This window comes from Euphorbia lathyris, chromosome 9 (assembly GCF_963576675.1).
Source record: "Euphorbia lathyris chromosome 9, ddEupLath1.1, whole genome shotgun sequence".
In the NCBI taxonomy this organism is placed as follows: Eukaryota; Viridiplantae; Streptophyta; class Magnoliopsida; order Malpighiales; family Euphorbiaceae; genus Euphorbia; species Euphorbia lathyris.
Genome location: NC_088918.1, coordinates 78546406 through 78565214, shown reverse-complemented (window position 1 = coordinate 78565214; position 18809 = coordinate 78546406). Strand labels below are relative to the sequence as shown.

At 35.0% G+C, this 18809-nt stretch overlaps 1 protein-coding gene across 1 annotated transcript; it reads right to left on the bottom strand.

Annotated features, from left to right (window-relative positions):
• Nucleotides 1-8727: 8727 nt before the first annotated feature.
• On the bottom strand, nt 8728-13080 carry LOC136206374 (F-box/kelch-repeat protein At1g51550). The gene is made up of 2 exons (XM_065997399.1): nt 12514-13080; nt 8728-9986 (listed from the first exon to the last, which is right to left on the bottom strand). Exons 1-2 carry the CDS (start codon nt 12920-12922, stop codon nt 9034-9036), a joined length of 1362 nt encoding a protein of 453 aa, XP_065853471.1. The 5' UTR covers nt 12923-13080; the 3' UTR covers nt 8728-9033.
• Nucleotides 13081-18809: the final 5729 nt, after the last annotated feature.

Genomic DNA, 18809 nt, shown 5'->3' with positions numbered 1-18809 from the left:
TATGTCATCAAGATAAGACATTGTAGAAGTGGATTCTGAGTTTTCCTGCACTAACTTCTTAATCTTATACTAAATTAAACAATTTCTTTTTCTTTTGAGAAAATTAAACAATTTCATTTTTTAGAGAAAAAAAATGGAAAATAAAGCAATAAATAAATAAACAATTTTTAGAGGTCTAGTGGCCCAAAACTAATTTGATTATAAGCCCAAATCTTTTATTTATTTATCTTTAAGAAATGGAAAATAAAGCAAATATAACAAATTTATTGTGGGAGAGAGAAATTATAAAAAGAAAGTACTACTTTTTCTTTTTGAATCAGAAAGTACTACCTTTAAAAATGTAAAATTACGTATTATTTGATTATAAATTAAGTTTATATAATATTTACTAAAATACCTTTTTAAATTAAGTTTATATAATATTACTAAATTAAGTATGAAATTTTTTATAACCGTGGATAATTGTCTCATCTTTCCCTCTTTCTAACTGCTTGCTCGCCGGAGTTATGGTGGAGGGTTGTTTGTCCGATATGGTTTTATTGTAGTAGTCTTCGTTTCATTTGTTCGTGGTGGTCTCTGTGTTCCCGATGATGAGTGCTAGTTTAGAAGGTTTGCTAAAAAAAAAGGTTCGGTTGTCAGACCAAGAGGATGTGTTGGTAGATTTAAAAAAGACATCTGAATTGGAGTCTATGAAATCAATTTGTCTATGTCTTGTTGGAAACACAACAACCACTTAATTTAAATGGGATGGCGTATGCTTTTACCGTGACGTGGAGAGTGAAGAATTTTTAATTAAAAGATGTAGGGAATAAATGAGTTTTCTTCAAAGCGTGATTTGATGAAAGTAATCAGGGATGGTCCGACAGTTGGTTACTTTACGAGAATTAGAGGGTGATGAACAATTACCTAAAATTCCTATGGATGTCTATGACTTCTAGGTTAGGATTTTCAATCTCCCACTGAATCGTCAAGATGTTGCATCGATCAAAGCTATTGCTTCTTGTGTGGGTGTAGTTCTGGAATTAGATGGCAAAGGTGTTGGTGTTTGGAGCAGTTATGTTCGAGCACAAGTGTAATTAAATATGACAAAACCTTTGATCTATGGCGTTAAGATCAGAACTAGAAAGGTACAATTGTTTGGGTTTCTTGTAAATATGAAAAGTTACCTAATATTTGCTATTGGTATAGGTGTTTAGGACATGGTTTTGATGAATGTTTGAATGCTCCGGAGGATGACGATGATGTTGTGCAGCCTTTTGGGTAAAGTTTAAGGGCCTCTCCGTTCCGTATTAAAAACGTTAATGTTGATTTGAGTTGTAATATTGTGTCTGACCATCCTTTAGAAAGTAAAGGGTCGTGTAAAAGATTAAAGTGATAGGCTTTGAAGTCTCCTTTCTGACCTTGTTAGCACTGTACTCAGCTTTGGACTTGTCATACTTTCGGTAGGTCTTCTTTCTATATTTTTCATTTTTGCGGAACATCCTTTTCATCTTTCGAGTAAACATAGCCATCTCCTCATCATTTGAGGAACTGTTGTCAGTGGAGTCTGCCTTCATGAGTAGCGACTTCTGCTTCTTGTCCTCTGACTTTTCTTTGACATCAAAGCTTTTCATGGAGATCTCATGAGTCAGAAGAGATCCGATAAGCTCATCATATTTGTACGTTGTCAGATCCTGAGCTTCTTCGACAGCAGTCTTTTTAGCTTGCCAACTCTTTGGAAGGCTCCTGGGTATCTTCTTGACTTGTTCTTCTTCTGAGAAGATATTTCCAAGCCTTTTGAGCTCATTGATGATGTTTGTGAATCTGGCATTCATCTCTGAGATGCCTTCGCCATCATTCATTTCAAATAGCTCATAAAGTCTCATGTGCTGGTTCACCTTGGACTCCTTCACCTTATTGGTACCTTCATAGGTGACTTCCAGCTTCTTCCAGATTTCCTGTGCTGACTCACATCTCGAAATCTTATCTTCAAGTATGAATTTGCTCAGAGCTTTCGCGTGTTGAAGATCAAGTCTGAATGAAGCAAATGACATGCCTTTTATAGTGACACTTCAAGGCATCAGTCATTTTGAATTTCGAAATAACCGTTGGAGGGAAATGGCTCTGCTGTCCCTTTCATCCTCAGTAGCTAGTGCCACAGCCAATCGTAGGTTGTAGCGTTCGGGGCCTGGGCAATCCCCGAATGGTCTATTCTTAATTGAAACTAGGTTGTTGGGAGTATTTAAAGAGGAAGTTTGTAGGCTATCATTTTTTCAAAGTTTATTCAATTAACCGGTCAAAAGGTTTAATTTTAATATGGAGAGATTTGTTTATGTTGTAGTTTCTGGGTTTTTGCCAACATTGCATTCATTTTGGGGTAGAGGATGAGGATGGTATTTTATGGTGGAGACCCTTGGGGTTTATGGATGGATAGAAGGTCCGAATAAGGGTCATACTTGGAATATGTTGAAAGATATTCACTGTCATGAAAACTTACCAAAGGTCTGTATCGGTGATTTTAATGAAATCATGTATTCCAGGAAGAAGGAAGGTGGGGCTTTAGATAATTATCATTCAATGGAAGCCTTCAGAAATTATCTGGATGATTGTGCTCTTTTTTATTTGCGTTCTTATAGGGGTAATTTCACTTGGTCTAATGGTAGGGAAGGTAATGATCGTATCCGGGAGAGACTTGATCGGGTTGTCTTCCAAGTGAATTAAGAATTATTGTTTCCCAAAACATTGGTTTCAGTTCTAGCAAGAGTGGCTTCAGATCATTCACTTATTTTATTAGATTCTGATGGGGTACATGCTCATAAACTGAGACCTTTTCGGTTTGAAAAAAATATGGATTCAAGATCCCAATTGCAGTGAAGTGATTCAGTCAATTTAGGGTTCAAAATTGTTAGGGCAGTTGAATGTTTGTGAGAAGTTGAAACAATGTGGTAATTCTCTTCAACAGTGGAATAAAAATTGCTTCGAACATGATGGGAGGAAATTGAAAAAACTTACCAAAAATTTGTAGGATTTAGAAAATGGTCCAATAATAGATGACATGGCAAATGTTATTTCCCATATTGAAAAAGAGGTCATTCGTGTATAGGATGATGAAGAAATAATATGGTTCCAGCGATCACGTGTGTCTTGGCTTCGGGAGGGTGATACAAATACATGTAGGAAAATAGACAAGGCTAGGCACAACGGAATAATAAAATTTTATCTATTTCCCTTTTCCAAGATCTGTTAATTATTTCATATAAAGATGGATAGAATGAAATACCTTTTGTGAAGAACTATCTACAGTTGCAAACAAAGCGCCCACAACTTCTTATATTCAATCCGTGAGCAACGAACGTTTTTGTTCAACACAGAAAACAATAACTAATCAGTAATCAACCTTAATAATAGCAATCGCAATGATTGCCTCTAACAGAAATTGATACGAGATCAAAGAGAGAATAAGAAATAATATAAATTAGCCGAGACGAAGACGGAACGGTTCCTCCTCCTTTCTTATTGTGTGTGTCGAAATGTTGGGGTTAGGGAGTCTATTTATAGACTTCTCAAAACCCTAATCCCAGTTGTGTTAGGTAATTAATTAATCAGAATCTTATTCGGAATAAGATTACTAATTAGATAATTAAATAAACAATTTACCATTATCTAAATAATAACTAATTATATCTAGATAATCATTATTAATCAAATTAATAATTTAATTATGGTTAGGGATAATTAATCAGAGGGACAAACATTAATTATCCATAGGAATTAGTCATAGACATCCATAGGAATAAGATTCTCCAGGATTTCTCCCCCATGGGGGCAAACAATACAACTGAAATAAAAAAAAATTTCAAAAATTAATAATTATAGAAAACCAGAGAGCAAAGCTCAAGTTCAAGTAAAATAGTAGCACAAATATAAAATCAAAATTCAACTAAGAGCAAAAAAATACCAAAACAGAGAGGCAAAAATAGGAGATGGAGTGCCGGAGCAACGATCCAACTACGAAGGAATTGACTGCCGATTTTGATTTAATTTTAATTAGGATTAGGGATTTCAATTTAGGCTTAAGAAGAAAGAGGAATTGAGGAAGAAGAACTAAAGATATTAAAGAGAGTAAGAGAGATCGATGGGGTTTTTTAGGAGTAAGAGAGACCGATGGGGTTTTTTAGGACCTATTTAGTTTTACATTTAAATATTTACTTTTTATTCTTTTTATTTTTGTTCTAAGCCAAACGATGTAGTTCTAATTAAATAAAACGACGTCGTTTTGCTTTAAAACAGAATTAAAAAAAAATAAAAAGAAAATATTAAATTTAAAACCATTCTTCATCCTCAATTATAGAACGAGTAAATCTTAAACCTTCATTGATGAGGGCAAAGCTCTAAAACTTCAAAATTAATACCTGAGTTTTTTAAAAAATATAAATGTCAGTGGGGGCAGCTGCCCCCACTGCCCCCATACTGGATTCCCCCCTGTGTGCCATAAGGCAGAGGTTTATTTGCTTTAAAATAAATAAATAAATAAAAAGTTAATGCATTTGTGTCTCCCAAACTCTATTAAAATCAGAGCTTTTTTTCTCATAACAGTCACTCAATTTTCTATTTCTTTCGCTTACACCATCTTCCTCCTCCATCCTATTGCATGGAACTGAAAATTTGGGGCAAAATTACATTTGAGATAATACAATTTTCTACAAAATCTTAGATTGATTGAAAACGGTTTAAAGAAGATTGCCAGAATTTTGAAAATAAATTTACCTTTGAGATAATACAATTTTCTGCAAAAAGAGGATTTACCTCAAAAGAACAAAAATGGAGGTTTGTTGGCAGAATTTTGAAAATAAATTTGTATGGAGGTTTGTTTACCTGAGAAGAACAAAAATGGAGGTTTGTTGGCAGGAAAAAGATGGAGGACGAAGATAGAGGGTATTTTGAAGTCCTTAATTAATGCACTAAAACTCTTGTGTGCTTTAATTAATGCCTTACATGTTTTTACCTTGAAAATAATATAATATTATTTTTATAAGTAAATATTAATTATATTTTATTAATTGTATATGATTATCTAGAAAAACCAAATGTCTTCTGAAAAAAAAAACAATGTATTAATTATGTCTTATCCTATGCCTTATAACATAGGTTAGCCGGACCGTAATTTAATTATGGTTAGGGATAATTAATTAGAGTTTCAATCACATAAAAACTTCTAATTAATATTATCAAATAATCCTTTAATTTAATTTATAACTATAATCTAATTATAATTATTAACCAAATTAAATATCCCTAATTAATACTCTAAATTTCGGCCCATATAGTGTGTCCCGCTAATTACAGTTTCGTCCTTTGGTTCCAAGTCCCATATGCGACCCATTAGGCTCTTTATTGCCATTAGCCGTATATATCATTTGAAATTAATTCACCCTGATTAATTCCAACATATATATAACGGAATACCGTCGCGAGCTGTTACTAGCAGAACCTATGATATTCCCCTAGAGGAATTAAGAAGTTAGGTTGATAACTGATGTTAACCTTTCCGCATTATGTGCAGTATAATACGATTCTTCATCAACTATATCCAGTCGGTCAATTCCTTATAGCCATGGAACATGTCAATGTTACATATAACGAAGAGTCCGGTTTTACTTGTACAGGTTGAATTTACTCTGAAAGATGAGTTAAGTGAAATATCCATTTCTACTCTTAACTCTATCACCTTGCAAGGATTTCAGTTAATTCACCACAAACGGCCATTTGGATATATCTCCCACTTATCGGGAGTGACAAATGCTCAATCTAACATTAACTATTCTACAATTACTTTGTGTGATACCCAACTCTGCTCTCACACACCCCAGACTCTCACCTGTTGGATCGTGCTCACACAGAATCAAAGTACTAGACTCCATAATCCAGAATCACTAATTAACGAATGTTTGAGTCTGAGGATTAGTTATACCTACTAATACCAATGAGATAAACATTTGACACATTAGATAAATCAATCCATACTGTTATCTCAAGTCGGGTCCCAATCCTAATGAACTCCTTCACCGGATCCATGTAACTGTCTAGATATCTGAATATCTAAAGCTTGTGAGATCAGCTTTCTGTCTCGACAGAAAACACTGTTACATGCAACTCTCAACAGTAATATGCCAACCCCTATAACATATTACTTGACTTGGGTTTACTTTAAGTTTATTGATCCTGTTATAAAGTATAGTCTCACTTCATGCTTGTATGAACACTCTACAACTGTTTAAACAAACTTAGGATTACTTCCTTTATGAAAGAGTTGTGCCTTTATATATAGTTACATATTAATGTTATATATCTGATTAAACAAATGATTAAATAAAAAAATTATTCATTAATATTAATATGCTAAAACAATTGTCTTTAGGACATCAAACTCCAACAATACAAAATTCTTTCACTCTAAAGCAAATGTGAGAAGAAGGGTGAATTGTGTTAGAAGGTTAAGGGACAGTGTGGGAGTATGGTATGATAAGGAGGATGAAATTGAGAATATTATTGTTTCCTATTTCTCTAGGCTTTTCTCATCTTCTGATCCTTCTCCCAGTGCTTCAATTCTGAATTCAGTTGATCGTCATTTATCATTTGATGAAGTAGATTCCCTGTAGGAACCCTTGGTTATTGAGGAAGTTTTAGAGGCACTGAGACAAACTGATGGTTCTAAGGCGCCTGGTCCTCATGGTATGTCTGATTTATTTTTTAGATCATATTAGGATGTTGTTGGTGATCAAATCTTAGCCTTTGTCTTAAGTATTCTTAATAGTGCACCTTTTCCTCCATTGTTAAATCATGTGTTTGTTACTCTTATCCGCAAGGTGAAAAATACAGCTACTCTAAAGTGCATCTTTGTATATAAGTTTATTTCCGAAACTCTAACAAATCATCTTAAACATTGTCTGCATTATAATAAACATCCTTCAAAAGGTGCTTTTGTTCCAAACTGATTGATTACTGATAATGCTTTGACTTCCTTTGAATTATTCCATTCTATGAAGCATAAAATTAGCAGTGAGAAGGGTGTTTGTGTTTTGAAGCTAGATATTAGTAAGCTTCTGATAGGGTGGAGTGGTGCTTTGTTAAAGATATGATGGTAGTTATGAGTTTTCCTGGTTGTTGGATCGAGTTAATTCAAAGTTGTCTTTCATCAGTTTACTTTTCGTTCCTTATAAATGCGGTGCCAAAATGTTAAGCCAAGCATGGGTTTTCATCAAATGGATCCTATTTCACCTTATTTGTTTTTAATCTGTACGGAAGGTCTATCAGCATTGATTAGGAAATCTAAGAGTAACAGAGCTTTGCATGGTATTCGAGTTAGTAATTCAGGTCCAACTATTTCACATCTTTTCTTTGTAGATGATTCTGTCATCTTTTTTAGAGCTACATCGGTTGAATGTTATGTTGTTTGGGAGCTATTACAAGTCTATTGAATCAGCTTCTGGGCAATGTATTAATTTTACAAAAAACTGATATCATATTCAGTAGTGGTGTGAATTTTGATAGTCGGTTAAAATGTACTAAATTGTTAGATGTACATGAAGTTCAATCATTTGAAAAATATTTGGGACTACCTTCAGTTATTGGTCGGTCTAAGAAACAACTCTTTTATTTTCTTAAGGAAAGATTGATGAAGATAATTTAAGGAGAAGTGTCTATCTCAAAGGGGGTAAAGAGATTCTGACTAAATCTGTAGCACAAGCGGTTTCTCAATATATCATGAGTTGTTTCTTGCTTCATAAGTCTTTTTAAGATGAATTATAACAATCACTGGCTACATTCTGAGCGAAAACATATCCATTTGGTCAGTTGGGAAAAAATGTATCTGTCCAAGGAGGAATATGGATTGGGGTTTAGAAATATATATGTTTTTAATCTTACTCTTCTTGCTAAACAGGGTGGATGATTGAATTTCCAGAGTCTCTCTGTTCGCGGGTTTTCAAACACAAATATTTCCCGAGGGATTTTAAGGGTTAATAAGTTGCTCTAACAAGTTCACAGGGTAAATAAGACATTCTAAAATATAGGGAAGCATTTAACATTTTTGGACAAGTACAATTGAATGAGGGTAATAAATCTTTAGCTCCTTATACTGCTTACACTCTTAACTTCCTTAAAGGGACTCATTGACTCTCTAAAATGTACCTATAGGTCACCTAAACTTTATTAAAATGATCTATTAACCCTTAAACATATTTAAAGTGAATACATTTCAACTTTTCCAAAATCTCTCTTTACTTCGATTTTAGAAGGTTAACTGTTCACTTTAAATAAATACAGGAGGTCAATAGAAGATTTTTAAAGTTCATGAATCAGTTGCCGTTTTGGGAGAGGTTCAGGGACACAGAATGCAAATGTCACGAGACTAGGTTTGAACTAGGCCAAAACCTGTGTGGCGCTGAAAAGTCCACCAAATTCTCAACCGGCCAACTCCTACCGAAAAGGTCTATCCCTTTTAAGTGTTCCATCAATTCATCTGTCAATAATCCGTCCTGGAGGGTCTCTCTATGTATAAACTTCACACTATGGGCTAACTCTGAAATCCAAAGGGTCCATACGGTTCCACCCTATGGAGACATCTACCTCCCTTCATGGAGACCGAATCCCTGATTCTCATAGCCTTTAGTGGGATGGATCGCTTAAACCAGTACCGATAACTGGCCCACGGGCTAGCGTACCGGTGAAGGTATGTATTAGGCCAAATTTATACTTATAAATTATCGATACCTTCATCAAATATTAAGTTTATGATTACAAATTACAATACAATGGAAGCTTTAATTATAAACAAACCTATGTTTACAGGGATAAAACAACTGAGAACTATTGATCATCTTCTACTACCATTTACATCAGCCAAAAATATCATCTATATCAATTCCTATATATTTGCTTATGGGCATTACAAGATCGTTCATAGACAACTTACTTTTATACACATTGATGCTGAGACCTATCCACAGCTACAAGATCGTTCCGAAAATACGCCATTGTGTGTTCGTCTTCTGCCTAAAACAGAGTACCGAGTTCGACTAAAAACAGCTCACCGTCGAACTTCATTGCAGATGCTTCAGCAGGCTGAATCAGGCCGTCTATCATACCACCAAACACATATATGTAACATCCTGAATCATCAGTACAAGCTCGGTGGAACGACCTTTTGTTCGGTTTGTAACCCTTTGTCTTGAGCCTTCTCCACATGTTTGTTCGCGTTGGACTTGGCTGCACTTGATTTGGCAAGATTGAACTGATATCTAACACCCAGAAGTCGTCTTTCCGATGTCTTTGTGAATCTTCGCCTCCGTAGATAAGCACTCGACTTCCTAAAATTAGAGTAGCTGAGTGACCAACTCGTGGAAGGGAGACTCCTCCGGTTATGTTTTGTGGTTCATAGAAAATATGCACCCATTTTAAGTGGCCTTCAGACATCTGCAAGAGCCAGACATCATTTAGGACCTCGTAACCTAGGCCTCTTCCACCGAATAGAACCATCCCAGTTCCTCCAATGTATGTTAATGTATGCCCTGATCGAGGCGGAGGTGAAGGTTGAATCACAACTTCATGCCATGTTCCATCACAAAGATTTTCTGAAAGTTCCAGAATCCAGGTATCGCCTAATCTAAGGCCGTTTAGCCCGATTCCTCCTTGGATAACTATCTTCCTTTCACCGTCGTTGCAGGCAGCGTGAGCCCCTCGGGGTGGTGGTGCAACAGATTGAACATTGAGCAGCCTCCATGAGATTGAGATATGATGGTTGTCCCTGAACACTTGCCCTACCCATGTATCGTTTTGACGGATCCCACGGTCATTGATTCCTCCAAAGAGTACAAGGTTGTGTCCAATGGTGACACATGCATGCCCGAATCTCCCGCTTGGAACTCCGGAATCAATCTTCTGCCACTTGAATGTCCTCCGGATGTCATTCCCTACATATGCCACCCATGTGTCATCAAGATGGCGCCCTACAAAAACAATAAAAGGTGTAGTTATGAAAACCAAAATCAGAATGAACTTACACACACCAGCTTTAGAATGTCCGATTCGTTATACAGCGATTAGTCAATAAACTCGAACAATATCAGAATTAAGCATAAAGATCAGAAGGAGATAGCATAAACTTTGATTCGTTATACAACGATTAGTCAATAAATTCGAACAATATCAGAATTAAGCACAAAGATCAGAAGGAGATAGCATAAATTTTGATTCGTTATACAGCGATTAGTCAATAAACTCGAACAATATCAGAATTAAGCACAATGATCAGAAGAAGAAAGCATAAACTTTGATTCATTATACAGCGATTAGTCAATAAACTCGAACAATATCAGAATTAAGCACAAAGATCAGAAGGAGATAGCATAAAGTTTGAAAGTTCAGAAGGTCAACGGAGATAAACAGATAACGCTGATTTCCTGCATACACACACTTAAGGTTCGAAAACGTAGGAGCTTCAGTTTGCACTTCCCCTCTAAATACTTCAGGTGCATCTGGCATTCCATCTATTTCAATGTTTCTCTCACTTAGAACTTGGATGGGGAGGAGGGAGACGGAGAGAAACATGAATATATAACTCGATGAATACATAAGTCCACCTTACCACTCTCTTCAACTACAATTTTTGTAATCATGTACAATGTAAGGGAAATGTCGAATGAGACATTGTAATGGTTGTTCCTCCCAGGTCTCAAGTTGGTATAAAGACTACTATACAGGTGAGCTCGTCACCATAGGGAACCGTCACTAGCCACTATCTGGGTTCCTCCCACTCTAGTAGTTGTCCCCCTACTACTATGGGATGGGGTATCATCTATGTATTCTTGTCTTTGACATATTAATAAGACCATCCGATTATTATCCGCTCCTATCTTTCTTACGCGTTGCTTACTACTATGTGCGGATGTCATTTTTTGCTTATGTGATATTTGTCGGCGTGCTTGAACTTTATATAAAAGGGCGGCCCGGTGCACTATGCGTCTCCGCTAAGCGAGGGTCCGGAGAGGGATCCCACCACAAGGATGTACGGGGGGCAAGCCTTCCCCTGCCAATTTTTTTGGCAAGAGGCCGCTCCTAAGACTCGAACCCGCGAGCTCTCGGTCACACGACAACAACGTTTACCGTTGCGCCAAACTTTATATCTCCAATATAAATCCGTAGCTATGCTGAAGTATAACTCTTGGGTGACTTGCATCCAAAGGGACCAATATGAGCCATAAAACAAATAGTTAAGAAAAAGGCCCTAAACAATGAACTATGTGCTATCTCACAAACATAAGGAATGTAGTTGCTCAATGTGCAATTCATATATGGCAGATTGGCCGTGCCGAATGGCTACAATGACAGCAATTATATAATGGAATTCATATCACTCTAAATAAATACATTTGAACATGCAAGTAGATGCCATAATCAACCAGTATTAGCAGTCTTATAGATTGAGGTAGCAATTCGGGTTGCTGTGTCCTAATTGTGTCACCAAGTATGATAATTGTGTCAAACTGGTCGTATTAGTCAAGTTTCTCCGTGAAGTCGTGTAATCGTATCAGAAATGGCTACAATGAACTATGTGATCATATCAGAAAAAGGCCCTAAACAATGAACTATGTGCTATCTCACAAACATAAGGAATGTAGTTGCTCAATGTGCAATTCATATATGGCAGATTGGCCGTGCCGAATGGCTACAATGACAGCAATTATATAATGGAATTCATATCACTCTAAATAAATACATTTGAACATGCAAGTAGATGCCATAATCAACCAGTATTAGCAGTCTTATAGATTGAGGTAGCAATTCGGGTTGCTGTGTCCTAATTGTGTCACCAAGTATGATAATTGTGTCAAACTGGTCGTATTAGTCAAGTTTCTCCGTGAAGTCGTGTAATCGTATCAGAAATTGTCAACCCTACCCCTTCTTCTGACACCTATTACCTAAAAAATTGTTTCCGTCTAAATCGAAATGCCAAGAATATTAATAATGTTCATGATTGTGCATTATAGAAAGAAAGTTTAGATCTTTAATTGAAATGCCAAGAATATTAATAATGTTCATGATTGTGCATTATAGAAATAGACTTGTGAATTCTGATTCTTCAGACTTCAAATTCCCAAATCTCTAGGTTGTCTTGAAAGTGAGAATCGATCCAATTTATCTATTTAATGACCGTCTCATAATCAATTGAATTGAAAGCTGCAAGTTAAAAGTTGAAAATTGTATTGCAGGCTTATAATCTCGCATGGCTGTGGAAAAAGTAGCAGAAGAAGCACAATGAAAACCACTGACCATAGACGAAACTGAAAACACTTCAATCAAAATGAATGCTTCAACACCAACATCAAACACTGCAACTCGAAAGCCACTTAAGCAGCAAAACAAGTAAATTCAAGCGCTGATACAGTTCATCTAAGATACCAGAAACCCTAGAAATAAGCAATTAAGAGTCAATGAAAAGGACAAAATAAGAGTAACACTGAGACTGAGACTGACCTCCCTCGCAGCCACCACCAAAGAGAACCAAGCAATCAGAGACAAAATTGAGAGAATGAGAAGCTCTAGGGCTAGGAAACAACGATTGACTATCCGAATCAGCTAATTTCCGGCAAGAAACAGAATCAAGCCGATAAACCTCCTTATACAACCTCATCCACGGCAAACGCTGAGTATTCGAACCAGAAGAAGACTTAAGAGCATCAACAGAAACAGCTCCCCAATCTCTCCTGCAAATCGATTCCCATAACGAATCAAAACAAATCCACGATTTGAATCTCTTGCAGGTGATAGAAAAGGACAGAATCGAATCTACAGGAAGGAGGAGTACGATTGTGTAGAGATGGTCTTGAGGGAGACTCATTATTGGGGAAATCGATGATGATGATGATCCGTTGTATTGAGCCATGATTGGAAGGGAAATGGTGGAAATGGTGGAATGGGTAATCGTAAAAAAGAGGAAAGAGGAAGAAGAATTGGTGTGGTGTGAAAAGGAAAGAAGATAGATTACAGGGATGAGGAGCCCATTTTGATTTGTCTGTATTTTTGGAGTTATGACCAATCCATTCTTTTCTTCTTTTGCTCAGTCTATATTCTCTATCAATCAATTATTCTTTTCTATTCATTTTTAACTCCAAAATCATTCGTTATTTGGGATAACTAACAAAATAGGGGTTAAATAATAAATGCATAACAAGGCTTGGTCTGCGGCATGTGTTAGCTGTAGAATTACTAGTTATTAAGTAGTAGTAGATACCATTTAATAAGTCATTCGCTGCCACGATTCACTGAGATTTAACTCTTTGTCGTTACGATTTGTCAATCCCTCCCTAAACTCAACTTTCATCCTGAACAAGCCCTGTCAATGTTTGTAAGTGTTAGAGTGAACCCAAAGCTGTTGGTTCTCCTCAACGACACCTTTACCTTTGTACTTCGCTACAAGGATATTAGCGGCCTTTCATTCTAGCCATTTGATGCGCGTTTTACCTATACGTGCATGTGAAGGCAAGTGTACCTTAATCGTGTATCAAGTAATAAAGTGAAAGTAAAGTATCGTTCCCACGAGGATTGTGATTATAAGTACTAATCTTTTTGCTCACTAGCTATTATTTAAACAATCGAAAGGTAGAGTTTGATGAGTCACCAAGTTAAGACTTAATAAACAAGTGGAATAAAAATTAGACAAACTTAGATGAGAGAATACTTATAATGAAAGAAATTAAGGTTTCTAGTTTCACTTAACCTCTTTGCTTGGTAATAACACTTAACTCATTTTAAGTTGTTTTATCCTTTTTAAGATGACGATTTTTCTAATTAACTAATAAATTCTCGAGATTGGCTCTAAACTCTCGATTAATTACTTTCCATTGGTCCGGCTCAAATAATTAATCTAGAGAAGCATTAAGTTTTATTAATCTAAACCTTTTTAACCTACTTTACCTTGGTCCGACTAGAGTGATTACTTAAGATTCAAGACTCGAGTAATTAGTTCTAAACTTTCGATTAATTACTTTCCCTTAGTCCGGCTCAAGTAATTAATCCAAAGAAGCATTAAGTTTTCTTAGTTCCAAACCTTCGATTTATTACTTTCCCTTGGTCCGGCTCAAGTAATAAATCTAAAATTTGTAATAAGATTCATGAAAAACCTTGAAAAACCAATAAGCCACACTAAATGGCCATTAGGTCCAACTAGGGATGGCAACGGGTAGTGTACCCGCGGGTATCCGGCACTACCCGACCCTAATGGGACTACCCGTACCCTGTATAAAAGGGTATTGGACGGGTATGAGATCAAAATCATTACCCGTTAGGGTAATGGGACGGGTATGGGAATACCCCCTAGGGTACCCGGTACCCGTTACCCGTCATAAAAAAAAATTATATCAATAAATATCATTGTTTTTTAGATGTAAGACATGAAATTTAAACCCCAACCATTTATTTTTCAACAATTGAGTGATACCACTAAGCTACTTTATTCTTATTAATTAATGTTCAATTTATTCAATTTTTAGATTGATTATTTATTAAATTTATAGTTTGTTAAATTTGTAATTTTTTTTATTTATTTATTGATTCTTAACGGGTAAGGGTACCCGCGAATTAAATGGGAAGGGTATGGGATGCAAAAAGTATACCCGTTAGGGTAATGGGACGGGTACGGGTAATTAAAAAATAAAAGGGTAAGGGTTTGGGAATGGCATTACCCGCGGGTACCCTACCCGTTGCCATCCCTAGGTCCAACTTATGAGTTTCGACTAATCAATTTAATCACGATCATTATAAACGATTAATTATATTCAAGTAGGAAGTTGGCCAATCTCCTACAAGCATTAAGAAACATAAGTTAGTCCTCAAAAAGGATAAACATAGCTTAAATATGTTAAATATAATTACCACATAATTAAAGTTAAGATCTGCTTTTAGCCTTAGTTAAGGGGGTTTTAGCCCATGATTAGATTAAAACACACCTTAGAAAGATAGATAATGGAGTTCATAGTAATAAAAGAGATTGAAGTTTAGAAGAAACCATAATGACGATTGCCGAACGAACTTCTTCGGTAACTTAAAACTTACTTTTTGGATGAACTCTTGCACAAACAACACTTTGAGAAAAATAATAATAATTACAACAACAAAAACAATTGATTCTTAAGGAGAAGAATCATCAAAATAACATTAAAGAGGGAAGAATTAAGCTTAAGCTTGGTGTGTCTTCAAATGGCTTCCAAGGTCTCCTTTTATAGTAAAATGGCAACATATTTCCAAAGACCAAGTCTCCTTATGGCCTCTCACTCTCTAATCTTCTGAATTTAGCCTTTAAGAGAGGATGGTAGAAGACTTTGACAATTTAGGAGTTGAAATGTGTAAAGGTGGGAAAGGAATCATAGGCTTCAACATGTTCATCAACTTTGGATAATTTTTGGGCCTGATACACTTTGAATTTGGAGAAGTTGTTATTAGTCACTTGTTCATCTTTCTCTTAGCTTTTCAACGCATTTTTAATCGCCTCAATCCAAGTCCGTATGAGGGAGATACGTTGAAAATACGAAAATGTGTCAAATCTGTCCTAGTGTGAACAATTGGACTTTTATCTTACAACACCCATCCACGACGAAGTGTATGATGATGTCACTAAAACTCATTTTTTCTGGTCCCTTTTACTCCCGAGTTGTCACCTTAAGCCCTGACTTGGTTATTTGTGCCGAAAACCTTGCGAAAGTGCCTAAAAACACACAAAGTGGCTTAGATACATAAAATGAAGAAAATATACAAAAACCATTATTAAAATTTATTAAAATGGTACAAAATAACTAGTAATTAAATACTAAAAATGCTATAAATTACGATGATAACACCACTCAACATGGTTGTCTTAAAATGACCGCTCAACTTCAATTTGTCTCTATAAAATCATTCAACTTTGAATTTATCTCAACTAAGTCAATTTGTCGACTTCAAGAGTAAAAAACACTGAAAAGTGACTTGACTTCCACATCAACACTAGTCAACTTTCACCATTGACTGAAATGATATGTGGGTATCACCTAGATAACACGTGTCTACCACCTAGCTGATTGAAAACGACACGTGTATACGTGTCGGCTAGGTGGCAGCCACATGTCGTTTTGGTCAGTTAAGTGGAAGTCATGTCATTTTTACGGTGTTTTTTTGCTCTCGAAATTGCCAGAGTGACTTAATTAAGATAAAATTCAAAGTTGAATGATTTTATTGAAACAATTTGAAATTGAGTGACCATTTTGAGACAAACATGAAAGTTTAATGACTAATGGTGCATTTAACCTAACAAAATAAGCCTAGGTTTTAGGGAGTATCAATTTAGACTCCACGTACAAAATAGTACCAAGTTAGACATCGATAACAGAATGTGGCACATCATTCATATTACTCCGTTAAGTTCTGTCAAAATCATAACTTAACAGAGTAATATGAATTATGTGTCACATTTCGTTATCAAGGCCTAAATTGGTACTATTTTATAAATGTTAAGTCTATATTGGTGTTATTTTATACGTGAAGCCTAATTTGAAACTCTCCAAAACTCTTAAGTCTAATTTGACATCGTATCCCTTCTTATTTTGGGCTAAGGATAAAAATGACATAGTTATGAATTGTTTTTCCATGTTTTGTATGTCATATATGAATAGAGATAAAATGATAAAATAATATATTTTACTGTATTACTCCTATTTAAATTAAATAACATTGGTTGAAATAACATGCAAATTCTCATCTCATTAAAATTTATGCAGCTTATCTCACTCCTTATACCACCATCTTGGATATAAGATTTGAAGGGTATGACTTATATCTCACTTAGAATGTGTTTGGTACGAGGGATAAATGAGGTAGGATAGAGATAAATAATACAAAGCTTCTTTATTCCATATTTATTTTAGAGATAAGATAAGGAGATAAATGAGGGATAATGGTCTTATCTCTCAAACTTTATACCCAACGAGAAATGGTATAAAAAAGGTGGCTAAACTCCTATAACTTTAATACGATGGAAAGTGTATCACATGCCTTAATCCAATGTTATAAAACTTGGACCGAACCAATCGGTTCGACCAAAAACCAATGAGGAATTCGATTCGAGTTGTGTTGGTTTGTTGGTGATCGAAGATCAAACCAAAAATCAGTGTCCCAGTTTTTTTGCCAATTAATTAAAAAAAATTATTACTCAAATTTGTTTAAACGATTTTTTAAATCTTCATTTATAAAAATAATTTTAGCAAAAATAGGATGGGCTAAGAGATCTCATATTGATATGAAATTCGCATCGCCTACATCGTACGGATGCATCCCTAACCCGATAGTGCTTCGACTATACCCCTGCGGGTGAGAGTGTTTTTTCCTAGTAATTAGTTAAAGGTTTGTAAAGGCCATTTACTTATAAACTAGTTAAGATTCTTATTTCTTACCTACGTGGGATGGAAACGCTTTCCTTTTTATCTTCTTCTAAACCATTTCGAGCGGTTCATTTTGAGCATCAATTTCGCATTCATCACTTATCCGTTTTGAGTCTATAATATACCGTTAAAAAGATCTTATGGTATAGAATGTGTTGACATATTTCAAGTTATTCTAAATTTCATTTAGCCGTTATATATTTGAGCCTCAAGTTGATAAAAAAAAATAACAAACCAAAAGGTTTGTTTATAATTTGTTTTTCATATATATAATTTATAAAAATAATTTTAAACTAATATATATATATATATATATATATATATATATATATTATTGATTTATTTATTAAATTATCCGGTCCGACCAATCCAAACCATCCAATTCAACCAAGTGACACATGACCCATTTATAAGTCTGGTTTGATGTCTTGTCTGATTCTGATAACATTGCTCAAATCAATGTTATATAGTTAAAGTATGTGTAATTTAGTAAAATATATTATTTTAATATGGAATAATAATTTTCAACCATATTATATTAATCTATATTCCAATATTTTATCTTCATCCTTATCCACGTCGACATTTCAACAGTTATCATTATTCTTATCCCATCAAATGTTAAAGGCTCATCCATCTCTCTATCATCTCTCTAAAACAAGAGTTCTTATATTAACCACTGGGTCTTCCACGTCACTTGTAGGACCCCCAATTCACATTTGGATATGTGTATTGTGGTCCCACTTAATATTTAAATCAGTAGACTCTCTTATAATATGTGTGAATCTATATTACACATGACAAAATATGTATGAGAATTCCTCCATTTAATATGAAGAACCGAATACTCCTAATAATTTTCCCTAAAACAAATATGAAACAAATAATCCTTGCATTTTTTATCCTAATTCCATCCTATTTATCTTCTATACCAAATACCCCCTTAGGAGTAGAGGGTGGCACCTATCAGATCCGTATCATGTTCGTGTCGTGTCAATTTTGGATTAGTGTCAAAATGAGTCAATCCTAATCCAACCCAAAAACTTTCATGTCATAATCGGGTTAGTGTGATTTTGGGTCGTATTTTTGTGTCATATATAATTTTACTATATACGTATATCAATGGGGATATTGAAAAATATAGAAGGATATAGTACTATTTTTAAATATTTTATTATCATTTTTGGATTAATATGTTAACGCTAGTCATCCAAAAATCCGCTAATATCATGTGGGTGAGTCGTGTAATGTGTTTATAACAATATAGAAAGTTCGAGTCATTTTCAATTTAACATATTTACTATAACCTAACCTAAAAATTTACGTGTCAATTTTGTATTAACCGAAAAAATGACACATTAT